At 44.3% G+C, this 27,875-nt stretch overlaps 1 protein-coding gene across 1 annotated transcript in view; it reads left to right on the top strand.

The window, feature by feature from the left end:
* ADCY1 (adenylate cyclase 1) overlaps positions 1-27,875 on the top strand; it is an 839,277-nt gene that overhangs the window by 298,566 nt on the left and 512,836 nt on the right. The window contains exon 3 of the mRNA XM_077269394.1: positions 12,053-12,171. Coding sequence (XP_077125509.1) covers positions 12,053-12,171 — 119 coding nt within the window. The remainder of the gene's footprint in view (positions 1-12,052; positions 12,172-27,875) is intronic.

Raw genomic sequence — 27,875 nt, 5'->3', positions numbered from 1 at the left:
CATGGTAGTGCCCAGTACATTATGTGTGAACATATATTCCCTTAAAAATGTAATCTTTATTTAGAATACTGATTAAAAAACACCTACCCAGTGTTAGGTGTCGAGTTCCCGCCTCTGCACATGGGGAATCTCGAACCATCTTCGCTGCGGTCTCCCATTCTTCTCCAGCCGCACTGGAGCCTGCTCAGTGGAGACGTCGGTCCCAGTGTCTGGCTCAGGCTGATACTGGGCAACTGGTTACTACTGTACTTCCAGGCTCTGCCTTTGTAGCCAGCACTGATCAGCAGCGAGCAGATCTTTCTGGGACTAAGTCCTGCTTTTCCCATACTGAGCATGCCTATGGGACGACCTCTCATTGGAGATCGAGGGTCACATACTCAGGTCCTGTTGTGGCTCCTATTGGACCATCTGGAAGGTCTTGTAGCACTGCTGCTATAAAAGGTTCACATGGCCGCTTAGCCATGCGCTAGTGTACACTTGTAAACGTGTGTGTGTTGATGTGTGAAAGTCGCTCATTAATTATCCCCTCCCTTGTGTATGACTGCTCGCGTAAGGTGGATGATTGCTATCTAGCGCCCTACTTGGCTATCAGCATGTGACACACAAAACAGCATCAAATTGCTGTGACCGCCAGTGCGGCACCGTGCGCTTTCACAGCGCTTTCCTTACCCAAGTCTAGGTGGTTAGTGGCATCCGCCAAAGCGGCACCGCACGCACTCTTGTGCATCTAAATTATTATTATTATTTCATTCACTCTGACACCCCAGTTGCGGTGTCGAGCGCAAGAGGTCTAGATGAACTCTAATCCAGAGTCTTGGGATTGAGTTCTGTGACTCCTTGCTTGCACTCTTTTGTGTGGTACTGTGGCCCTGTGACGCAACAGGGTTCCCTTTCTTCATACAGGGTGAAGTTGACCCATGTGTGAATCCATTTTGTACTGCCATATAGTCCGTCATTTCTCAGCAGCAGGTTCCATCTCTCCACGGTGGACCCCGGGCTGCGAACGCACCTTTTTCTATCTATCTAATTATTTGGTGTGTTCCGCTAGCCCTAACACCCAGTGTAACCAATTGGTTAGATATCAAAATATCAACATAGACCAGAAAACACATTTAGAATCCTACATTTAAACCTGCCTGACAGTGCAGGTTGGCACCACAAGAGTATGATTTTTTTGCTCCCCCACTCAACGAGGACTATCCCTAACTCTCTTAGATAGCCCTATTAACACAGGTGGGAAAACATATAGATAAAAGAAAAGAAATAAAAAACAGTTTAACAAAGAGGCAGATCATCAGAAATTGTAGGAATTCTAGAGCTCACACAGATATAATACCAATAAATGGATACAGGAAAGATATATATATATATATATATATATATATATATATATATATATATATATATGTTAGCCAGTTGATAAAAAATATATTTAGAAATGAGAGTCCTCAGTGGTTGATACCTTTTAATGGCTAACTGAAAAGATGGTAACAAATTCCAAGTTTTCGAGACTACTCGGGTCTCTTCATCAGGCATGGACTAAAAGAAATTCTGAATAATCACATATTTATGCACAACACAGCACAGAGCTGTCATTATGGGAGTGTGATAAACAGTTGTGTCCATAAATATTGGAAAGATCCTAGATAAGGAGTGAATGTTTTGTTGTCCTCTGGGGTCTGGTTCTTTGTTATGATGCCCCATAAGATCTGAGTGCAAATTACTTTTGTACACCCTATTTCCCTGCATTTGACAAAATTTAGTAAACCAAGCCTTTATTGATAATTTCCGTACTCCCAGAAATGTTACGATCAGCAATCATACTTATTCCAAAGCCAAAAGGAGATTTATCAGCATGTAACTTACGGTACTACAGGCTCATTTTCTTAACACCGATGTCAAAATGTATGCAAAAACTAATCGCTAACAGATTACAAATAATATTACCAAACATTTTATCCACTTAGACCAAGTGAGATTCATAAATAGAAAACTTCTGATGCTTCAAGTAATTTTTGTAATTTAGTTACCCTTATGGAAAACTACAGAATGCCTTTTCTTTTTCTAACTCTAGATGCAAAGAGGGCATTCGAATGAATCCATTAAAAATTAGGTTTCAGAAGCAAATCCTATGAGCTATAGACGAATAATGGGGAAAGATTCACAACCATCCAGGGATAAAATGGATTTTTTATTTAAACATAGTTAAAACATTAAAAGGCGAGGCCCTGTACTGATGCGTTCCAGGTGTATACACACCCTTAGGCCGGGGTCACACTTGCGTGTGAAATGCGAGAAACTCGCGCTAGTCTCTCACATCAATATCCAGCACTGCCGCGGGCACTCGGGACCGGAGCGTTCAGCTGCATAGACATACATTCAGCCACATGCTCCAGTCCCGAGTGCCAGCGGCAGTGCTGGGTATTAATGTGAGAGACTCGCGCAAATTTCTCGCATCACACTCGCAAGTGTGACCCCGGCCTAAGTCATAGGCTAACTGAGGTACAAGTGTAGCAATCGAACATAAATACATTGTCTAAGCAGAAGGACAATTACAATAGGTTAGAGCAAAGTCAATGCCCATAAGTTGGAACCTGTAGCTGGAGAGGAGAGAAGAATACACATGGTAATAAAATAAATGTAATGCATGTAGTGAAGTGCACATATGAGCCAAATTATAATGGCCGGGAGTAAAAAACAGATTTAATGAAAAATATGGAAAGGCACAGAAATGCACAAACTTTTCCACCCTATATCAAGGCAATTATTATTAACCAAATAAACATACCAGAAGTATGTATATATGCTATGGTTGCCTGCCCAAAGAAATGCCTCGACTCACTCACTGACATTAAAGCAGGGATAAAACCAAATCATTTGTTGTTTTTTTGTTTGTTTTTTCCCCTTGTCTCAAACAAAGTATGTGGTTTTATCCCTGCTTTGATGTCAGTGAGTTGCTGCACTTATGCCGCCACTCTGTGCCATCAATTTACTAATTGCCCATGCATTACAAAGTAAAATTTAAACTTATCACTCTGAGCCACAAAACTCTCCACAGTTTTGCACCGTGCTACAACTTCACCCTCATCTCTACTACCCTATCCATGCTCTCCATTCTGCTAATGATTTAAGACTAAAGGTACCGTCACACTAGGCGATATCGCCAGCAATCCGTGACGTTGCAGCGACCTGGATGGCGATATCGCTGTATTTGACACGCAGCAGCGATCTGGATCCCGCTGTGAAATTGCTGGTCGCTGCTAGAAGGTCTGCACATTATTTGGTCGCTAGGTCGCCGTGTATCGCCGTGTTTGACAGCAAAAGCGACGATACCAGCGATATTTTACACTGGTAACCAGGGTAAACATCGGGTTACTAAGCGCAGGGCCGCGCTTAGTAACCCGATGTTTACCCTGGTTACCAGCGTAAAAGTTAAAAAAACAAACAGTACATACTCACCTGCGCGTCCCCCAGCCTCTGCTTCCTGACACTAAAGCGCCGGCCCTAAACTGAAAGTGAAAGCAACAGCGGTGACGTCACCGCTCTGCTGTTAGGGCCGGAGCTCAGTCAGCGTCAGGATGCAGAGGCTGGGGGACGCGCAGGTGAGCATGTACTGTTTGTTTTTTTAACTTTTACGCTGGTAACCAGGGTAAACATCGGGTTACTAAGCGCAGCCCTGCGCTTAGCAACCCGATGTTTACCCTGGTTACCCGGGGACCTCGGCATCGCTGGTCGCTGGAGAGCGGTCTGTGTGACAGCTCTCCAGCGACCACACAGCGACGCTGCAGCGATCGGCATTGCTGTCGCTATCGCTGCAGCGTCGCTTAGTGTGACGGTACCTTAACATTCTCAACAATCGAGAACCTCCCACTCAAATCTCCAGGATTTCTCTTGTGCTGTATCAGTTTTCTGAAATGTACTACCCCAATTTATTCCAAGTATTCACAGTTTTAAGTGTGCCCTAAAAACACATTTCATTAGACTAGCCTATCACCTCACCTCAGTAATCTAACTAACTATCCAATGTTTTCTCTTCCACACACTTGATAGCACCTTATACCTGCACTTGTACAAATACTGGCTGGAGACTGGTTCATGCAGCGTTATTTTAATGTCTCTATTTATTATATTCATAGCTGTACCATACATGACAAGAATTTTTATTGTTACCTTTTGTGTCACCCCAATATCCTCATAGATTGTATGTTTGTGCGTATGGCCCTTACTCCTTGTGGTATGTGTTGTACTATGTTTTACTCAGTAATGTCTAATTCTGATTGTACAAGTTCCTTCCGAATTGCAAAATGCTGCAGAATATTTTGATGCTATAGAAATAAAAAAATATTATTATTACGTTATCTTGGCATTCATCTTGCTAATTAATCCTGGCTCTATTTTAATAAAGGACAATCTCTCCGTTTAAAAAAATGCATGAAGATATCCAAAAAATGTGTAAACTCATAACTACATGGATGGGAAAAATAATTTATTATAAAATGATATTTTGCCCAAACTTCTTTACATGTTCTGTCCGAACCCTTTTACTGGTATCTAAATAAGGACTTACAAAACTCCAAACACAAGTTTAAAAAATTATATAGAGTGCCAAAAGAACAAGAAATGCTAAAAATACACTAAAACATAAAACATAGATGGTATACGGTAGGTCTCCCAAATCTATTACTTTAATAATTTAAAAAAGTAAAAAAATTGATTTTGCATGATGACAGTGCTAGACAGGTAAAAATTCAAACCTATTTCAATTTTTAAAAAATCTATAATAATCCCTACTCATAACACGTTCGATAGACCTAACATTATCTCCCCTTACATATACAACATTAAAATCAACTATAATCATATGGAAACAGTCATTATTAATCCTAATAAAATCTCAAAAAATCAGCCAGCTTAACTGAAAGAAATCCCAATTTCTGTATTAGAAGTCACTAGTCCAAAACTTTCATTAACCTTATGGAAGAAAATAGGAATTACTAAACTATCAGATTTTATAAATAAAGATTCTGTTCTCTTATTTCAAAATTTTAAAATAAAATATGACCACCTCGACTCTGAACTTACTATATATATTGGGATATATAACTATATTATCAGTAAAATTAAATTTCCCATATTATTAATAAAACACTTCAATAACCAAATTTGTAAAACAAATGCTATGTATATAGTATTGAATAATTCATTAATAAAGTAAAAATAAATAACTGGGAGAAAGATTTCACTATTACATTTATATCAGATCATTGGTCAAAAGCCTTAGAGGGAACCTGTCACCTGAATTTGGCGGGCCCTTTTTTCGGTCCGATGGGCGGTGTTTTCGGGTGTTTTATTCACCCCTTCCTTTCCCGCTGGCCACAATATCGTCTTGAAGTTGATTCACTTTCCTTCATAGAACACGCCTGCGCAAGGCAATCTTGCATTGCGCACGCGCAGTATGCTTTGCCCAACTGCGGGCAAAGCCAAAAAGCAGTATACAGCTTGTATTTGGTGGCACAAAATGTCAATATGCTATAAATCCTTGCAGCAACACCAACAAACCTCCACAAGTGGTTTGTAAACAATTATAAAATATAGAACATAGTATACACCTCAGTGTATACAGGTACGCGCTGGATGATAGCAGATGGAACTACTACTAGATGACCTGTATAACAAGATGGGCTTAAACAACAAAAAGTGTGTACTGTTATAATGTCTTAATGAATTCCACTTTAACACGAATAACAACCCGCTAGGGGGGTGAGGTAAAGAGTGCATACACGTCTTCCTACCTCCAGTGATGAGTCCTTAATAGACTGGAGGGCTGTAGTGCTGCTGCCGTGGTTCCAGAAAGTTTCCAAATGAATAGGTAAAAAGTCCAAACAAGTGGCTGCTCCGGCTGGTAGCAGCCACCTTAAGCAAACCTCCGGGTAGGAGCGGGATCCTGTAGAGCCGGACACCACGTGGAGTAAGAGCGGTAAGTATGGATGGTGCGCAGGACCTTCGTGACGTAACGAGTCATGTGACCGCAACCCGAACCCGAGAGTGAGAGTAAGTACGGAGTGCAGTGAGGATCGATCAACCAACGCATTTCGGAGACGGCTGTCTCCTTCCTCAGGGATGATCCCTGCTCCGTACTCTTAGTCCTTATATAGTCTGTCTCTCATACTAAAAGCTACTTATTGGAAACCAAAGAGTTCCCTGCCAATATTCAAACCTCTTGGCACGATAGTATCCAAAATGAAAATCCATTTAGTCTCAGTTCTAGACATCGCTTTAACGTAATCACCGCCCCTCCAGTGTCGATGTACCATGGCTATACCTGAGACTTTCATCTGTTGTGCCAGTCCATTATGATGTTCTGTAAAATGCTGGGAAAGTGGATGTCCCATAAATTGGTTCTTGATATTCCTAATATGCTCACTAATCCTTGTTTTTAACGGTCATTTTGTCCTCCCCACATATAATTTCCCACAGGGGCACTCTATAGTATAGATTACCCCTGTAGTAGAGCATGCTATAAAGTCCTTGATTTGGATTGTCCTGTCTCCTTTTTTAATATCCGTGCATTTATGTGTGATAGTATTTTTGCACATATTACATTTATGGCATGGAAAAAAATCCTTTTAGCTTGGTGTGAAAAATAGAAGACTGTATCAGAGAGGACTTTTTCTGTACCGTAGGGGCAATCAAATTTCCCAAATTTTGGGATTTTTTATACACAAAGCGGGGCTTGTCAGTGATCTTATCACCCAAAATCTTGTCATTTTTTAAGATATGCCAGTTTTTACTGACTATCTTTCGAAGAATATTTGAGTTGGTGTTATATTTTGTTATAATAGGGATAAGATCCACACTTCTGTGTGTCTAAGGACTGGATTAATAAGTTCTTGCCTGGATTTAATCAGGGCCGTTTCTTTCGATTTTTCTAACATTCCTTTGTCATAACCTTTTTCTAAGAATTTTTTTGTTAGTGTTAGCGCTTCCAATTCAAAGTCCTGGGGCCTAGAGCAATTGCGATGGATCCTGGTAAACTGGCTTTTCGGGATATTGAGCAGCCAGCTAGGGAGATGACAGCTATCTAGAGGGCTATAGCTGTTCGTGTCAGTGGGTTTAATAAAAGTATGTGTTTGAATTTTAAAATCATCAATAAATTGATCTCAGTGGTACTGGTGGTGGAGGTGAACTTTAAAAAATACTGTTTTTTATTTATATCCATTAAAAACTGATTAAGAGTGTCCCAACCACCAGACCAAATAAAAACAGTATTATCAATAAAACGCCTCCAGAGGACCAGGTTCGCGCAGGCGACCTCCCGGGTATATGTAGTGTTCTTCCCAGCTACCCACATAGAGGTTAGCATAACTGGGCGCGAACCTGGTCCCCATAGCAGTATCCCACTGCTGGGAGTAGTAGTCCTCCTTGTTTGGACTTGTTTGGACTTTTTACCTATTCATTTGGAAACTTTCTGGAACCACGGCAGCAGCACTACAGCCCTCCAGTCTATTAAGGACTCATCACTGGAGATAGGAAGACGTGTATGCACTCTTTACCTCACCCCCCTAGCGGGTTGTTATACGTGTTAAAGTGACATTCATTAAGACATTATAACAGTACATGCTTTTTGTTGTTTAAGCCCATCTTGTTATACAGGTCATCTAGTAGTAGTTCCATCTGCTATCATCCAGCGTGTACCTGTATACACTTAGGTGTATACTATGTTCTATATTTTATAATTGTTTACAAACGGTCCTGATCAAATCCAGGCAAGAACTTATTAATCCAGTCCTTAGAAACACAGAAAGTGTGGATCTTATCCCTATTATAACAAAATATAACACCAACTCAAATATCCTTCGAAAGATAGTCAGTAAACACTGGCACATCTTAAAAAATGACAAGATTTTAGGTGATAAGATCACTGACAAGCCCCGCTTTGTGTATAAAAAATCCCAAAATTTGGGAAATTTGATTGCCCCTACGATACAGAAAAAGTCCTCTCTGATACAGTCTTCTATTTTTCACACCAAGCAAAAAGGATTTTTTTCCATGCCATAAATGTAATATGTGCAAAAATACTATCACACATAAGTGCACGGATATTAAATAAGGAGACAGGACAATCCAAATCAAGGACTTTATAGCATGCTCTACTACAGGGGTAATCTATACTATAGAGTGCCCCTGTGGGAAATTATATGCGGGGAGGACAAAATGACCGTTAAAAACAAGGATTAGTGAGCATATTAGGAATATCAAGAACCAATTTATGGGACATCCACTTTCCCAGCATTTTACAGAACATCATAATGGACTGGCACAACAGATGAAAGTCTCAGGTATAGCCACGGTACATCGACACTGGAGGGGCGGTGATTACATTAAAGCGATGTCTAGAACTGAGACTAAATGGATTTTCATTTTGGATACTATCGTGCCAAGAGGTTTGAATATTGGCACGGAACTCTTTGGTTTCCAATAAGCAGCTTTTAGTATGAGAGACAGACTATATAAGGACTAAGCGTACGGAGCAGGGATCATCCCTGAGGAAGGAGACAGCCGTCTCCGAAATGCGTCGGTTGATCGATCCTCACTGCACTCCGTACTTACTCTCACTCTCGGGTTCGGGTTGCGGTCACGTGACTCGTTACGTCATGAAGGTCCTGCGCACCATTCGGACTTACCGCTCTTACTCCACGCGGCGTCCGGCTCTACAGGATCCCGCTCCTACCCGGAGGTTTGCTTAAGGTGGCTGCTACCGGCCGGAGGAGCCACTTGTTTGGACTTTTTACCTATTCATTTGGAAACTTTCTGGAACCACGGCAGCAGCACTACAGCCCTCCAGTCTATTAAGGACTCATCACTGGAGGTAGGAAGACGTGTATGCACTCTTTACCTCACCCCCCTAGCGGGTTGTTATTCGTGTTAAAGTGGAATTCATTAAGACATTATAACAGTACACACTTTTTGTTGTTTAAGCCCATCTTGTTATACAGGTCATCTAGTAGTAGTTCCATCTGCTATCATCCAGCGCGTACCTGTATACACTGAGGTGTATACTATGTTCTATATTTTATAATTGTTTACAAACCGCTTGTGGAGGTTTGTTGGTGTTGCTGCAAGGATTTATAGCATATTGACATTTTGCGCCACCAAATACAAGCTGTATACTGCTTTTCGGCTTTGCCCGCAGTTGGGCAAAGCATACTGCGCGTGCGCAAGGCAAGATTGCGAAAGAAAGCGAATGAACTTCAAGATGATATTGTGTCCAGCATGTGGCCAGCGGGAAAGGAAGGGGTGAATAAAACACCCGAAAACACCGCCCATCGGACCGAAAAAAGGGCCCGCCAAATTCAGGTGACAGGTTCCCTTTAAATCTGATCTATTCAAGTACCACTTGTATCTCTTTACAAGAGACACATTATAAAATTGTGTCAAGTTGGTGTTTTACTGCTATGAAACTTCATAAAGCATTTCCATCAGAATTCCAGCTACATTGGACAGGCTGTGGACAACCAGGAGGATTACTACACATATTTTGTAGTTGTCCACTTCTTAAAACATTACTAAATAAATGCTTTACTTCCAAGTTGCAAGCTTTAAACCTTTCCTAGGCTTTTTATAATGTTTTGAAAATTTAGTTACAGCAGATACATTATATTTTTCTTCTTAGGAATATAAAAAGACATAATGCAAGGTATTGCTTTATTTGGGTTTGTGATAGGCAGTAGGATATTGCCTGAAAAGTCTAAGGTCTTGAAGGCCACCAATTTTCTCCTAAGAGTGAGTCTAAAGGTACCTTCATACGAAGCGACTTTGCAACGATAACGATAGCGATCTGTGACGTTGCAGCGTCCTGGATAGCGATATTGTTGTGTTTGACACGCAGCAGCGATCTGGATCCTCCTGTGATATCGCTGGTCATTGCTGAAAGTTCAGAACTTTATTTGGTCGTCAGATCGGCGTGTATCGTTGTGTTTGACAGCAAAAGCAACGATGCCAGCGATGTTTTACAATGGTAACCAGGGTAAATATCGGGTTACTAAGCGCAGGGCCGCGCTTAGTAACCCGATATTTACCCTGGTTACCATTGTAAAAGTAAAAAAAACAAACAGTACATACTCACCCTCTGCTGTCTGTCACACGTCCCCCGCCGTCCGCTTCCCGCACTGACTGTGAGCGCCGGCTGTAAAGTAAAAGCAGAGCACAGCGGTGACGTCACCGCTGTGCTGTGCTTTACGGCCGGCACTCACAGTCAGTGCGGGAAGCAGACGGCGAGGGATGTGTGACAGACAGCAGAAGGTGAGTATGTACTGTTTTTTTTTTTTTACATTTACGCTGGTAACCAGGGTAAACATCGGGTTACTAAGCGCGGCCCTGCGCCTAGTAACCCGATGTTTACCCTGGTTACCCGGGGACCTCGGCATCGTTGGTCGCTGGAGAGTTGTCTGTGTGACAGCTCCCCAGCGAACACACAACGACTTACCAACGATCACGGCCAGGTCGTATCGCTGGTCGTGATCGTTGGTAAATCGTTTAGTGTGAAGGTACCTTAAGATTCTTAGCAATAGATAAAAATCTAGATTAAATAATAAGTGGAGGATGAGTGTCATTGCTTTGTTAGAGTCTCCATAACTGTATTGACCTGGATAATCATATTTCCATGTAATTTTTACGATACAATGAACTCTGTAAAGTCAAAGTCCAAAAATAATGGTGGAATTGCTTTTTTTTCACCATTTCATACCACTTGGAATTTTTTTCCTGTTTTTAAGAACATTGTATAGTAAAATGAAAACTACACTTCCCATGAAAAACAAGCGCTCACCCAGCTGTCTAATGAAAAATGTAAAAAGTTATGGCTCTTGATAAAAGAGAGGAATTGATGCAAATGTAAGAATTAAAATTGGCTGCGGAGGCAATGGCTTAAAGATGGAAAATGGCTCAGTTAGCAGAGCATTGTTCCACAGGTTAGAAATCGGATTAAAAGAAATAGTTTTTATAAGGACTCACACTCATCAGCGTAAATAAAATCAGTTTGATGTTGTTCCTGAAAAGTAGGATGAGTGTTATGTGAGTACAATGCATCACACATGACATCCGTATGACATGCGTATGCAATCCGTAAGAAAGGCGTTTTAACATCAGCTTTTCATACAGGAATTCTGTCATGTCAAGTTCATAAAAACAATCTTAGATACAGATATAGATTGATAGATGTCAGTGAGATATATAATCAGTGCAGTGCATGTGTAACTTACTGTACATGTATTTAGCTAATAATTAAATAAACAGAAGAAAAAAATGGCTTGCGGTCCCTTTCATTTAACTTAACCACCTGAGTGAAAGCGGGGGGCTGGGGAAAGGATAATAAACAAAGAGATTCCTAGGCTATTAATATCAGCTCACATTTGTATACTTAGCCTTTACTGGTTATTCACAAGCGGTAACCCCCCAAAAAATGATGTGGGGTCCCCCCATACTTAATAACCAGAAAAGGCTAGGCAGACAGCTGCAGGCTGATATTAATGGCCAGGAAGGGGCCATGGATATTGGCCCCCTCTCAGTCTCAGACAGAGAACATCAGCCCTCAGCCGCCCCAGAAATTGTGCATCCATTAGATACACTAATTCTAATTGTAATATGTTTCACAATTGGATGAATTTAAATAAAATGTTCCTGTGCTGAGATAATCTTATAAATGTGTCCCTGTGTGTACTGTGTAATGGTTTTGTCTGACCTGATTGTCTCGGCACAGGAACATTTTTTTTACATCCAATTGTGAAAATTATTATTAGTCCAAGATGTATTAATTAAAATGAACTTTTGTTCGTGAGAAAACCCCTAAATATATTTGTGTATTTGAGTGCAATATTGTTTACAGGTTTTTTTCTTCTGTTGCTTATGAACATTGTCACTTTTGTAGGGAAAATATCTGCTCCATGTAATGGGTGGACACAAGTTTAAACTACTGTGGTCTCAAATTTGATGTTGTGTTTCACTGAAACCCCATAGGAATATTAATTTCATGTTTCTAATATGTTTCCTTTAGGAGCGTCTTTTAATGAGTCTTTTACCTCGAAACGTTGCTATGGAAATGAAGGAAGATTTTCTGAAGCCGCCAGAGAGAATTTTTCATAAGATTTATATTCAAAGACATGACAATGTTAGGTAAGATTGACATTTAAGCATAAAATATTATTAAATGGAGACTGTGAATACAAATATAGTGACATGTAGTGACACTTAGATCTAAATGACTAACAAATGTGATAATGTCAGGCTTTTCTTCTTATTACATCATGCTTACAAATTACAAGCATTGTGTATCTATACTGATTTGTCAATGTAAACCTCATTCACACGCCCGGGATTTTTCTTGTATGTGAAAACATGTACCGTGCTCATCAGTGTTCTGGATCTGAGTTTTTTCTGAGTTTTGACACATCTCCTAAAGCTTGCATTGTTAATGATGGGCAAGCACATGGCTATACATTGATGCTGTCTTTGCATTGTCTGTGATTTTGATCTGTACCAGTCCCATAAACTACAATAGCTACTTGTTCTGTCTGGGAAAACATGGACGTCTGAATAAGGCATATGTTATAGATGGTTTGGTGCCATTAATCTTGTACATTGCCATAAATTTGTTCCAATGTAAATGAGCATCATAACACTGATACTATTCTCATGTGTATATATATATATATACTAGCTATTGATCCCGTTCTACGCCCGGGTGGCGAGCTTTTATATTGGTATATGGTCTCCATCCTGGTATGTGCTGCTCCATCCTGTGTCCCCATCCTGTCATGTGCTCCCATCCTGCGCCCCATCCTGTCATGTGCTCTCATCCTGCGCCCCATCCTGTCATGTGCTGCTCCATCCTGCGCCCCCATCCTGTCATGTGCTGCTCCCATCCTGCGCAACCATTCTGTAATGTGCTGCTCCCATCCTGCGCCCCCATTCTGTAATGTGCTGCACCCAGTCTGCGCCCCCATTCTGTCATATGCTACCTGAGTGCAGCTCTACTGCCTGAGTGCGGCTGTACTGAGTGCAGCTGTACTGCCTGACTGCGGCTATACTGAGTGTGGATGTACTGCCTGAGTGCGGCTATACTGAGTGTGGCTGTACTGCCTGAGTGTGGCTATACTGAGTGCGGCTGTACTGCTTGAGTGCAGCCATACTAAGTGTGGCTGTACTGCCTGAGTGCAGCTGTACTGAGGGCGGCTGAACTGCCTGAGTGCGGCTGTACTGAATGCTGCTGCATTACTGCTTGAGTACGGTTGTACTGAGTGCGGCTATATTAAGTGTGGCCATACTGAGTGCAGCTGTACTGCCTGTGCGTCTGTACTGAGTGCGGCTCTACTGCTTGAGTGCGGCTATACTGAGTGTGGCTGTACTGCATGAGTGCAGCTATACTGAGTGTGGTTGAACTTCATGACTAAGGGTGCTATGTCACCAGAAACGCGTAGATAGTGTTTTTAATTATATTGTGCTGTTGTTTTATCCTCTATTTTTTGATATGAAGTGAATAAAGTACCAAGACTTTGCTTTTTCACCACCTCGTTGAGCTGGATTTTTTTCTATTTTCTGCATTCCTCACGCCTTGACACAGTGTTTCCGTGCTCCGAGCCTCCAGGGACTACAACTATGGTGAGCTGGATTTTTTCTTTTGTCTTCACTGAATGTTGCTGCATTACTGCTTGAGTACGGTTGTACTGAGTGTGGCTATACTGAGTGTGGCCATACTGAGTGCAGCTGTACTGCCTGTGCGTCTGTACTAAGTGCGGCTGTACTGTTTGAGTGCGGCTATACTGAGTGCAGCTGTACTGCGTGAGTGCAGCTATACTGAATGCGGTTGAACTGCCTGAGTGCGGCTGTAGTGAGTGCTGCTGCTTTACTGCTTGAGTGCGGCCATACTGAGTGCGGCTGTACTGCATGAGCGCGGCTATACTGAGTGCGGCTGTACTTCTTGAGTGCTGCCATACTGAGCATGGATGTACTGCCTGAGTGTGGCTATACTAAGTGTGGCTGTACTGCCTGAGTGCGGCTATACTGAGCGTGGCTGTACTGTATGAGTGCGGCTATACTGCCTGAGTGTGGCTATACTGAGTGCGGCTGTACTGCCTGAGTGTGGCTATACTGAGTGTGGCTGTACTGCCTGAGTGCAGCTGGCTATACTGAGCGTGGCTGTACTGCATGAGTGCGGCTAAATTGAGCACGGCTGTACTGCCTGATTGTGGCTGTACTGCCTGAGTGCGGCTATACTTAGCGCGGCTGTGCTGCCTGAGTGCAGCTACACTGAGCGTGACTGTACTGTGTGAGTGCGGCTGTACTGTGTGAGTGTGGCTGTACTGTGTGAGTGTGGCTGTACTGTGTGAGTGCGGCCGAGTGTGGCTGTACTGTGTGAGTGTGGCGGAGTGTGGCTGTACTGTGTGAGTGCGGCCAAGTGTGGCTGTACTGTGTGAGTGCAGCTGTACTGTGTGAGTGCAGCCGAATATGGCTGTACTGTGTGAGTGCGGCTGAGTGTGGCTGTACTGTGTGAGTGCAGCTGAGTGTGGCTGTACTGTGTGAGTGTGGCTGTACTGTGTGAGTGCAGTTGAGTGTGGCTGTACTGTGTGAGTGCGGCTGAGTGTGGCTGTACTGTGTGAGTGCGGCTGAGTGTGGCTGTACTGTGTGAGTGCAGTTGAGTGTGGCTGTACTGTGTGAGTGCGGCTGAGTGTGGCTGTACTGTGTGAGTGCAGCCGAGTGTGGCTGTACTGTGTGAGTGTGGCTGTATTGTGTGAGTGTGGCTGTACTGTGTGAGTGTGGCTGTACTGTGTGAGTGTGGCTGTATTGTGTGAGTGTGGCTGTACTGTGTGAGTGTGGCTGTATTGTGTGAGTGTGGCTGTACTGTGTGAGTGTGGCTGTACTGTGTGAGTGCAGTTGAGTGTGGCTGTACTGTGTGAGTTTGGCTGAGTGTGGCTGTACTGTGTGAGTGCAGTTGGGTGTGGCTGTACTGTGTGAGTGCGGCTGAGTGTGGCTGTACTGTGTGAGTGCGGCTGAGTGTGGCTGTACTGTGTGAGTGCGGCCGAGTGTGGCTGTACTGTGTGAGTGTGGCAGTACAGTGTGAGTGCGGCTGTACTGTGCACAGCGGAGGGCTGACTCCGCCCACTCGTGTCTCTGGTCACATGGTGGTTGACATCATCGAAGGTCCTGGAGCTCCGCTGGGATCTACATCTACCCTGACCGGAGCTGCAGAGCACGGATCCCCCATAGCCGGTATATTGGGGGGGATACAGGGGTGCGTGGAGCCCCCATGGCCGGTATATCGGGGGTATGCAGGGGAGCACGGAGTCCCCATGGCCGGTATAAGTAAGTTCGGCTGCGTCACTTTGGTCCAGACTGCGCAGGCGCGGTGCGTCGCGCTTGCGCAGTCTTTAAAGGACAGAGTGACGCTCCCACCGTTACATTATAGATACTGTATATATATATATATATCTATGGCCTTTACTGGGCAGATTTATGCCAATAGAACAATGTTTGGCTTCAAAATAAATTAAATAAAACAAAGTCCAGCTCACCATAATCGACATCCTGAAAATCTCGGAGCACGGGACCACTGTGTCAGGGCGTGGGGGAATCAAAAAAATGAAGAATCCAGCTCAACGAGACAGTGAAGAAACCTTTCCTTTCTTCATTCTATCATGATGACTAAGGGTACTTGGTCACCAGAAATGTGTTGATATCGCATTTTAGCTTCTGTTATTGCTGATGTTTTTATCCTCCACTGAGAACATTTTCCAAGTTAATAAAGAAAAGGTTTCTTCACTATCTCGTTCAGCTGGATTCTTCATGTTTTTGCTTCAAAATAAATTACCCAGTTACTGCGCCATATAAACATGCAATTTGTGTGTAGAAATATCCATGTTCTCCACGTCTCCTCCATAGTTGTTTTTTTAAAATTTTTTAACAGTGAACAATATGACATGACTCTGGTGCTCCCTGGCAATCCTGTCCACTTACCTGCAGCTAATCCAAAAATCACATTCTGTCTACCCAAACAACCACTGCAGTCATATGCTGATCTCAGAGATGACGCTAGGGCAGAGAATGGCTTCATTGTTCACGTACGTAGGCATCATGTTATCAGATAGAAATGATTAACCCCTTCACGGCATGTGCCATACATGTACTGCGCATGCTGTGTTTCCCCCTTTGATGTGGGCTCTGGCGCTGAGCCCACATCTTTCCCAGCACATGTCAGCTGTCTAAGGCCGGGGTCACACTAGCGTATGGCATGTGATGCGAGAGCATCGGATGCGATATGCTAATGACCCTAGGCTCCTGCTCTGCTGCGAGCGGAAGCCGAGTGTCATGCGTCTGTGCTCAGAGCCTTTCGCAAGAAAGCGGATCGGAGCACAGCTGTGGAGGAGGCGGAGAAACTAATTTCTCCATCTCCTCCATTACTAGGGTCCACGTATAACGCACATCACTCGGATGATATCCGAGTGATGTGCGCTGTCTCACTCGCACCTATAGGCTTATATGGGTGCGAGGGAGCCGACAGTCGGCAGAGTGTCCGTGACAATCGCAGCATGCTGCGATTGTCTCGGACCGAGGAAAACGGCCGACAAAAAATCGGCTGGTGGGAGCTGCCCCATACTTTAACATTAGTCCGAGTGCAATGCGATTTTTTATCGCATTGCACTCGTCCGTTTAAGTCTCCAGTTTGACCCCGGCCTAACTCTGACAGCGGCATTTAACACACGATTCTGGAAATCGCACCGGAAAACCGCCCATCGGTGACACCCGTCACGTGATCGCAGATCATCGATGGGTTGGCATGACAACCAGAGGTCTCCTGCAGACCTCTATGATTGTAACAGCCGGATTGCTATGAGCACCGCCCAGTGATCGGCACTCATAGCAATTCTGCTACATACATTTGATCTGCTCATCGTCTGTATGTAGCAGAGCCTATCAGGTTATGGCAGCTTCTAGTCTCCCATGGAGACTATTAACCAACGAAATACTGCTGGAGAGATCAGCACAAAATAGGGTCTTATACAGTGCAGATAGAATTAATATAGTCAGATTCTACTCACCAGATGGAGCAATAGATATAGCATGTAAAAAATATCCGCTGCAGCAGATCCATGGGTCAGCATGTGAACGTACTGTAGATAGATGAAAGGGATAATGTAGATATGGTCTGCACTGCCGAATAATTGAAGGTCCAAAGTGTTTCACATAAAGAATGGTGGTTTATTCAACGCCTTTCAAAGTCTGAAAGATATGGTCCGGCAGCGAGGACCATATCCACATTACCCATTTCATCTATCTATGGAGACTATTGAAACATGCCAAAAGTAAAAAAAAAAAAATGTTTTTAAAATTATTAAAAACAATTTAAAAAGTTCAAATCACCCCCGTTTCGCCCTATTTAAAATAAAACAATAAAAAAAATCAAACATGCACATATATGGTATCGCCACATTCAGAATCGCCCGATCTATCAATATGAAAAAAGAATTAACCCAATCGCTAAACGGTGTAACGAGAAAAAAGTAAAAACGCCAGAATTATGTTTTTTGGTTGCCGCAACAATGCATTAAAATGCAATAACAGGCGATCAAAAGATTGTATCTGCAACAAAATGGCATAATTAAAAACGACAGCTCGGTGCACAAAAAATAAGCTCTCACCCAACCTGAGATCACGAAAAATGGAGATGCTACGGGTCAGGGAAAATGGTGCAATTTTTTTTTTACAAATTTTGGATTTTTTTTCACCACTTAAATAATAAAGAACCTAGACATGTTTGGTGTCTATGATGTCTGGCTGAAGAGGTATATGGTTAAACAGGTAATTTTTTTATTTTGAGGCATTTCCTAACATTGAGTATTTAAGTGGTAAAAAGCAAACATAGGCTGGAGACACACCAGTAGTGATGAGCCACCTCTCTAGTGTTCGGGTTCGGTCCGTCGAACAGGGAGATGTTCGACGAACTGTTCATCGAACGTTCGACGAACACCGTCGAACCCCATTGAAACCAATGGCAGGCAAACACATGCAAACACATGTAAAACACATAGAAAACACCTTAAAAGGTGTCCAAAAGCTGACAAACTGCTCAGAAGACACAACAAACACATGGAAAAGTCACAACTACATATAGTCATGCAAAAAGAAAAGAGGTGGAGGAGTAAAAGGAGGAGGAGACACAGATATAGGCATGTCATGCCCTTCTAAAATCAAGAAAGGCTGGAGTAAAAATCTAAACTCACTCTACCAACACCCAGACGTCTTCACAAATTTTTTTTAAAAATAAATATCTTTAGGTAGAATGGCGGTGGGTCCATTCAGAACACTTTTCTTAGAAGACGTAGTGGTACCCCCATTGGGAGTTGTGCCAAAAAATGAACCCAATACATTCAGACTAATCCACCATTTGTCATATCCAAGGCGCATGTCAGTAAACGACAACATCGACGAGGAACCAAGTATAGTACTATGTACTGTACCTCCTTTGACGAGGTAATCAGGCGGGTCAAGAAGTTGGTAAGGGGCACCCTAATGGCCAAAACAGACATTGAGGGGGTGTTCCGGTTACTACCTGTGCCTCCGAATAGTGTCCTCCCATTGGGCTGCTTCTGTGAAGGAGCATACTACATAGATCACTGTTTGCCCATGGAGTGCTCCATATCCTGCTCACTATTTGAGGCGTTTAGTTGCTTCCTCGAATGTGTCGTCATGGACGTTTGTAAGGCGGCCCATATTATCCATTACCTCGACAACTTCTTATGCCTGGGCCCAAAAGATTTGCCACAGTGTGAAAACAAGCGGTAGTCTACCTGTGAGAAGGAGAGAGCTGGAGGGAGAGTGGACACCCCAGAGCCGAGGGGTTAGATTGAGAAAAAAAGAAGGCGGTGTAGCTTGCTTCATGGGTGGGGTACTCTGCTGAGTAGCAGAAATTGCTACTAGGCCCAAAAGGATTTCCTGGGCCAGATGCCATTACAAAATAGTACTTAGGTAAACAGGCACCGTAGCTTGCTTCATGGGTGGGGTACGCTGCTGAGTAGCACTAAATTCTACTAGGCCCAAAAGGATTTCCTGCGCCAGATGCCGTTAAAAAATAGTAGTTAGGTAAACAGGCACCGTAGCTTGCTTCATGGGTGGGCTACGCTGCTGAGTACCACCAAATTCTACTAGGCCCAAAAGGATTTCCTGGGCCAGAAGCCATTAAAAATAGTACTTAGGTAAACAGGCGGTGTAGCTTGCTTCATGGGTGGGGTACGCTGCTGAGTAGCACCAAATTCTACTAGGCCCAAAAGGATTTCCTGGGCCAGATGCCATTAAAAATAGTACTTAGGTAAACAGGTGGTGCAGCTTGCTTCATGGGTGGGGTACGCTGCTGAGTAGCACTAAATTCTACTTGGCCCAAAAGGATTACCAGGTCCAGTGTCATGAATCCCCAATGGCGAGGGATAGCACAGGACAAGCAAAGTATAAAAAATATCGGACGAGCTCTAGGGTGATGGAACCTGGGCTGACCGCTGCCCTAAGCCTGACAAACGCAACTAGAGATAGCCAGGGAGCGTGCCTACGTTGGTTCTAGACGCCACGCACCAGCCTAAGAGCTAACTAGTACTGCAGAGAAAACAAGACCTCACTTGCCTCCAGAGGAATTAACCCCAAAAGGTATAGTTGCCCCCCACATGTATTGACGGTGAAATGAGAGGAAGGCACACACATAGAGATGATGTATATAGGTTTAGCAAATAGAGGCCCGCTGAAAACTAGAAAGCAGAATGACACAAAAGGGGACTGAGCGGTCAGCAAAAAACCCTAATCAAAAAAACCATCCTGAGATTACAAGAACCCATGTGCCAACTCATGGCACATGGGGAGAACCTCAGTCCACTAGAGCAACCAGCTAGCATAGAGACATTCTAAGCAAGCTGGACCAAAAACCAAACAACTGAAAATCAGCACTTAGCTTATCCTGAAAGATCTGGGAGCAGGTAGGCAGGAACCAAACAGAGCACATCTGAACACATTGATAGCCGGCAAGGGAAATGACAGAAAGGCCAGGTAAAATAGGAAACACCCAGCCTCTGATGGACAGGTGGAAACCAAAGTCACCCAGTACCAGCAGTAACCACCAGAGGGAGCCCACAAACAGAATCCACAACAGTCCAGATGCCATTTCAAAATAGTAGTTAGGTAAACAGGCGGCGTAGCTTGCTTCATGGGTGAATTACACTGCTGAGTAGTACCAAATTCTACTAGGCCCAAAAGGATTTCCTGGGCCAGATGCCATTAAAAATAGTACTTAGGTAAACAGGCGGTGTAGCTTGCTTCATGGGTGGGGTATGTGTTATGGTTTCCAATGGCAAGGAAACATCAGAAGCATAGAATAAACGGACAAGCTCTCGGGTGATGGAAACTAGAGCTGACCGCGATGCTAAACCTACACACCACACTAGAAGTAGCCAGGGGGCATTCCTGCGTTGTCTCTAGATGCCGCGCGCCAGCCGGAGAACTAACTACCCCTGGTAGAAGAAAACACAGTCCTGGCTTGCCTCCAGAGAATGTCCCCACAGGAAATAGCAGCCCCCCACATATAATAACGGTGAGAGCAGATGAAAAGACACACGTAGTATGAAAGCAGATTTAGCACAGAGAGGCCCGCTAACTAAATAGCAGAAAGATACAACAGAGGACTTCGCGGTCAGCTGCAAAACCCTTCAAAACACCATCCTGAAATTACCTTAACTCATGTGACAACTCATGCCACTGGAGTGGTAATTTCAGCCCAACAAGAGCTTCCAGCTGCAGAGATTCACATAAGTGCAAACTGGACAAAACATACAAAAATAGACTTAAGGACTAAAGTGTCCAACTTAGCTGAGCAGAAAACTGGGAGCAGGAACATGCAACAGAATCACTCTGGATACATTGATGGCCAGCATTAGAATGACTGAGGAGCAAGGTTAAATAGGATACTCCCACATCCTGATAGGAACAGGTGAACTGAGAAGGCAAAGCTTGCAGGACACCAGTACCACAAGAGACCACCGGGGGAGCCCACGAACCGAATCACAACAGTACCCCCCCTTAAGGAGGGGGCACCGAACCCTCACAAGAACCACCAGGGCGATCTGGATGAGCCCTATGAAAGGCACGGACCAAATCAGAAGCATGAACATCAGAAGCTGTAACCCAAGAATTATCCTCTTGACCGTAGCCCTTCCATTTAGCAGGAGGCTCAACAAAAGGCACAAGTGGTACCTCATACCTCCGCAATAATGACCGATGGAAGACATTATGGATAGCAAAGGATGCTGGGAGGTCCAAACGAAAAGACACAGGGTTAAGAATTTCCAAAATCTTATAAGGATGAACCGAGGCTTAAACTTAGGAGAAGAGACCCTCATAGGGACAAAACGGGAGGACAACCACACCAAGTCCCCAACACGAAGACGAGGACCAACACGACGATGGCGATTAGCAAAACGTTGAGTCTTCTCCTGGGACAACTCCAAATTGTCCACCACCTGCCCCCAAATACGATGCAACCTATCCACCATGGTATCCACTCCAGGACAATCCGAAGACTCCACCTGACCAGATGAAAAATGAGGATGGAACCCTGAATTGCAAAAGAAAGGGGAGACCAAAGTGGCAGAACTGGCCCGATTATTAAGGGCAAACTCAGCCAACGGCAAAAAGGAGACCCAGTCATCCTGATCAGCAGACACGAAACACCTCAAATAAGTCTCCAAGGTCTGATTAGTACGTTCCGTCTGGCCATTTGTCTGGGGATGAAATGCAGACGAAAAAGACAAATCAATGCCCATCCTGGCACAAAACGCCCGCCAAAATCTGGACACAAACTGGGATCCCCTGTCAGAAACGATATTCTCCGGAATACCATGCAGCCGAACCACATTCTGAAAAAACAGGGGCACCAACTCAGATGAGGAAGGCAGCTTGGGCAAGGGCACCAAATGAACCATCTTAGAAAAGCGGTCACACACCACCCAAATGACGGACATCTTCTGAGAAACAGGGAGATCAGAAATAAAATCCATAGAGATGTGTGTCCAAGGCCTCTTAGGAACAGGCAAGGGCAACAACAACCCACTAGCCCGAGAACAACAAGGCTTGGCCCGAGCACAAACATCGCAAGACTGCACAAAAGTACGCACGTCCCGAGACAGGGAAGGCCACCAGAAGGACCTAGCCACCAAATCTCTGGTACCAAAAATTCCCGGATGACCTGCCAACGCAGAAGAATGAACCTCCGAGATGACTCTATTGGTCCACTGATCCGGCACAAACAATCTACCAGGCGGACAACGATCAGGCCGATCCGCCTGAAACTCTTGTAAAGCACGTCGCAGGTCTGGGAAGACAGCAGACAATATCACCCCATCCTTAAGTATACCCGTAGGTTTAGAATCACCAGGGGAATCAGGTTCAAAACTCCTAGAAAGGGCATCCGCCTTCACATTCTTAGTACCTGGCAGATACGAAACCACAAAATTAAACCGGGAGAAAAACAACGACCAGCGCGCCTGTCTAGGATTCAGACGTCTGGCCGACTCAAGATAGATCAAATTTTTGTGATCAGTCAAGACCACCACCTGATGTTTAGCACCCTCAAGCCAATGACGCCACTCCTCGAATGCCCACTTCATCGCCAAAAGCTCCCGATTACCGACGTCATAATTTCGCTCGGCGGGCGAAAATTTTCGAGAAAAGAACGCACAAGGTCTCATCACTGAACAATCTGAACTTTTCTGCGACAAAACCGCCCCCGCTCCGATCTCGGAAGCATCAACTTCCACCTGAAAAGGAAGAGAAACATCAGGCTGGCACAACACCGGAGCAGAAGAAAAACGGCGCTTAAGCTCCCGAAAGGCCTCCACAGCAGCAGGAGACCAATCTGCAACATCAGCACCCTTTTTAGTCAAATCAGTCAAAGGCCTGACAACGCTAGAAAAACCAGTTATGAATCGACGATAAAAGTTAGCAAAGCCCAAAAATTTCTGAAGGCCCTTAAGAGAAGTCGGTTGCGTCCAGTCACAAATAGCCCGAACCTTCACAGGATCCATCTCAATAGAAGAGGGGGAAAAAATGTACCCCAAAAAAGAAATCTTCTGAACCCCAAAAACACACTTTGAACCTTTAACAAACAGAGAATTGGTCCGCAAAACCTGAAAAACCCTCCTAACTTGTTGAACATGAGATTCCCAGTCATCCGAAAAAATCAAGATATCGTCCAAATACACAATCATAAATTTATCCAGATATTCACGGAAAATATTGTGCATAAAAGACTGAAAGACCGAAGGGGCATTTGACAGACCAAAAGGCATCACCAAATACTCAAAATGGCCCTCGGGCGTATTAAATGCGGTTTTCCACTCATCCCCCTGCTTAATTCGCACCAAATTATACGCACCGCGAAGATCAATCTTAGAGAACCACTTCGCCCCCTCAATGCGAGCAAATAAATCTGTCAGCAATGGCAAAGGATACTGATACTTGACTGTGATCTTATTCAAGAGTCTATAATCAATACAAGGTCTCAAAGAACCATCGCTTTTAGCTACGAAAAAGAACCCCGCTCCAAGAGGAGACGAAGAAGGACGAATATGTCCCTTTTCCAAGGACTCCCTAATATACTCTCGCATGGCAGCATGTTCAGGTACAGACAGATTGAATAGACGACCCTTAGGAAATTTACTGCCAGGGATCAAATCTATGGCGCAATCGCAATCTCTGTGAGGAGGAAGAGAATTAAGAGTAGATTCCTCAAATACCTCACGATAATCAGACAAAAACTCAGGAATTTCAGAGGGAATAGATGAAGCAATGGAGACCAAAGATGTGTCCCCATGATTTCCCTGACATCCCCAGCTTAGTACAGACATTGTTTTCCAGTCAAGGACTGGGTTATGAGTTTGCAACCATGGCAATCCCAGCACCAACACATCATGTAGATTATACAGTACAAGGAAGCGAATCACCTCTTGATGGTCTGGAGTCATACGCATAGTCACTTGTGTCCAGTATTGTGGTTTATTACTAGCCAATGGTGTAGAATCAATACCCTTTAAAGGTATAGGAACTTCCAGAGGCTCTAGATCAAACCCACAGCGCCTGGCAAAGGACCAATCCATAAGACTCAAAGCGGCGCCAGAATCCACATACACATCCGCAACAATAGAAGATAACGAACAAATTAGAGTTACAGACAAAATAAACTTGGACTGCAAAGTGCCAATAGCAGAGGATTTATCAACTTTCTTTGTTCGTTTAGAGCATGCTGATATAACATGAGTAGAATTTCCACAATAGAAGCACAAATGATTTTTGCGCCTATAAATCTGTCGTTCGCTTCTGGACAGAAAGCTATCACATTGCATACTCTGTGGTGCCTCTTCAGAAGACACCGCCAACTGGTGCACAGGTTTGCGTTCCCGTAAACGCCGATCAATCTGAATTGCCATTGTCATGGACTCATTCAGACCAGTAGGCGCAGGAAACCCCACCATGACGTCTTTTACAGCATCAGAGAGACCTTCTCTGAAAATTGCCGCCAGAGCGCACTCATTCCACTGAGTAAGCACAGACCATTTTCGAAATTTTTGGCAATATATTTCGGCTTCATCTTGCCCCTGAGAGAGGGCTATTAGGGCTTTCTCAGCCTGAATCTCCAAATTTGGTTCCTCATAAAGCAACCCCAAAGCCAGAAAAAACGCATCCACATTGAGCAACGCAGGATTCCCTGGTGCCAATGAAAATGCCCAATTTTGGGGGTCACCCCGCAGTAAAGAAATAAGAATTTTTACTTGCTGGGCAGGATCTCCAGCAGAATGAGATCTCAGCGAAAGAAACAATTTACAATTGTATTTAAAATTTAGAAAACAAGATCGATCTCCAGAAAAAAACTCCGGTATAGGAATTTTAGGTTCAGACCGAGGAGCATGTAACAAAAAATCTTGTATATTCTGAACTTTAGAGGCAAGATTATTCAAATTGGTAGCCAGACTCTGGGGTTCCATCTTTCAACAGATAAAGTCTGAGCCATTCAGGGGTTAAGAGGAGAGGAAAACAGGAGACTGCAATTAGAGCTGGAGTGCAACTTCAGAGGAAGGAAAAAAAAAAAAAAAAAAAGGTTTCACACAGTTCCTTTTCTCTCCTGCTTCAGCCTATAGATTAAACATTTTGGCTGGCCATACTGTTATGGTTTCCAATGGCAAGGAAACATCAGAAGCATAGAATAAACAGACAAGCTCTCGGGTGATGGAAACTAGAGCTGACCGCGATGCTAAACCTACACACCACACTAGAAGTAGCCAGGGGGCATTCCTGCGTTGTCTCTAGATGCCGCGCGCCAGCCGGAGAACTAACTACCCCTGGTAGAAGAAAACACAGTCCTGGCTTGCCTCCAGAGAATGTCCCCACAGGAAATAGCAGCCCCCCACATATAATAACGGTGAGAGCAGATGAAAAGACACACGTAGTATGAAAGCAGATTTAGCACAGAGAGGCCCGCTAACTAAATAGCAGAAAGATACAACAGAGGACTTCGCGGTCAGCTGCAAAACCCTTCAAAACACCATCCTGAAATTACCTTAACTCATGTGACAACTCATGCCACTGGAGTGGTAATTTCAGCCCAACAAGAGCTTCCAGCTGCAGAGATTCACATAAGTGCAAACTGGACAAAACATACAAAAATAGACTTAAGGACTAAAGTGTCCAACTTAGCTGAGCAGAAAACTGGGAGCAGGAACATGCAACAGAATCACTCTGGATACATTGATGGCCAGCATTAGAATGACTGAGGAGCAAGGTTAAATAGGATACTCCCACATCCTGATAGGAACAGGTGAACTGAGAAGGCAAAGCTTGCAGGACACCAGTACCACAAGAGACCACCGGGGGAGCCCACAAACCGAATCACAACAGGTATGCTGCTGGGTAGCACCAAATTCTACTAGGCCCAAAAGGATTTCCTGGGCCAGATGCCATTACTTAGGTTAACAGGCGGTGTAGCTTGCTTCATGGGTTGGGTACGCTGCTGAGGAGCACCAAATTCTACTAGGCCCAAAAGGATTTCCCGGGCTAGATGCCATTACAAAATAATAGTTAGGTAAATAGGCGGTGTAGCTTGCTTCATGGGTGAAGTATGCTTCTGAGTAGCACCAAATTCTACTAGGCCCAAAAGGATTTCCTGGGCCAGATGCCGTTACAAAATAGTACTTAGGTAAACAGGTGGTGGGTGGCTGGGCTACTCTGCTGGCTAGCAGACACTGAAGCTTTGGAGCAGACCTCTGAATCCCAGGCCATAGTATGAGTAAACAACTGAACTGGACAGCCGCGTGCACTTATCTGTCAGCACACCACCAGCAGCGCTGAACACACGTCCAAGGCGTGAGTGGTGAGCTCAGGCCATTTTTCAAGATTGAAAGCCCAAAATGAGCAAGGGTCCAGTACCACAGTCATGGCATCGATGTTAACTTGGAGATACTCTTGGAGATCTCCTCTCTAGGCGTTGGCTGTGCGTCAGACTTCTTGTCTCCTGTGGCCTTGCAAAGGATGGTCTAAAAAAATCTTGAAACGATTGAAAAAAATTGCTGTTACCACCAGATACAATGTTACTGTTACAGTTAGAGTGATGACTCGATAGTCCCACGGTTGGCAAGTTAGAACTCAGAGATTGACTACGTGCACCACTGGTGTTTTGTGGAAAAGCAGATGTTAGATTCTGTAACAGTCTCTGCTGATACTCCTGCATGCGTGAATCCCTTTCTATGGCAGGAATTATTTCGCCAAATGTGCTAAGAGTGTGGCAACCCAGTGTTTGGCATTACTTCGGATTCTGACAATCCGAAGGTCATGTTGCAGGTAGTGCAGCAAGAAGACACTCATGTGTCTTGCGCATCCAGGAGGACCAAGTCCTTGTTGTCTTGGTGGTGGTGAGGTGAGAATCATGCTTCCTTCGTCTGCCCTTTCCCCCCAACCTCGCACAACAGAAATATGATCAAGGTCTCCCTCATCTGATGGGTCCTCCATGCCCAGTGCCAGTTTGTTCTCCACTTCTTCCTCACCTCCTGCACCTTCCTCAACAGTTTGGCTGATACCATGCACCCTCGGTAATCCATCTCCCCCAGCCTCCAATGCCATCCGCCTTGGTGCTGCCAACCTTCTTAACCTTGGAGATATGATCCTTTCCGCATACGACTCCTCCTGTTCCTCCTCCTCCTCCTCTTGTTCCACCACCTGACTCCAGACACTGTGCAAGGTGTGCTCCAGCATGTAAATCACCGGAATGGTCATGCTGATAATGGCATCGTCAGCACGAAACATCTTTGCTGCTATTTCAAAACTGTGCAGAAGGGTGCATAGGTCCCTGATCTGAGACCACTCCTGCAGCGTGATTTGCCCCACCTCTTGATCTTGTTGGCCCAGGCTATACGTCATAACGTATTGCACCAGGGCTAGTCGGTGCTGCCACAGTCGCTGTATCATGTGCAGAGTTGAATTCCACCGTGTGGGCACATCGCATTTCAGCCGGTGAACTGGCAGGCCCAACGACTTTTGTAGAGATGCAAGTCGTCGAGCTGCAGGATGCGAACGGCGGAAGTGAGCACACAGCGACCATGCCCTCTGCAGAAGCCCATCTAGTCCGGGATAGTGGGATAAAAATTGCTGGACAACCAGGTTCAAAACGTGAGCCATACAAGGCACGTGTGTGACATTGCCCCGGCAAAGGGCTGCACCCAGGTTTGCAGCATTGTCGCGCACAGCCTTCCCTGGCTGCTGGTTGAGTGGAGACAACCATTGATGGAACTCGGTCTCCAGAGCTG

This window comes from Ranitomeya variabilis, chromosome 6, assembly GCF_051348905.1.
Source record: "Ranitomeya variabilis isolate aRanVar5 chromosome 6, aRanVar5.hap1, whole genome shotgun sequence".
NCBI classification, from domain to species: Eukaryota; Metazoa; Chordata; class Amphibia; order Anura; family Dendrobatidae; genus Ranitomeya; species Ranitomeya variabilis.
Note: the sequence above shows the minus strand (reverse complement) of the source record. Positions and strands in the feature narration are given on the sequence as shown.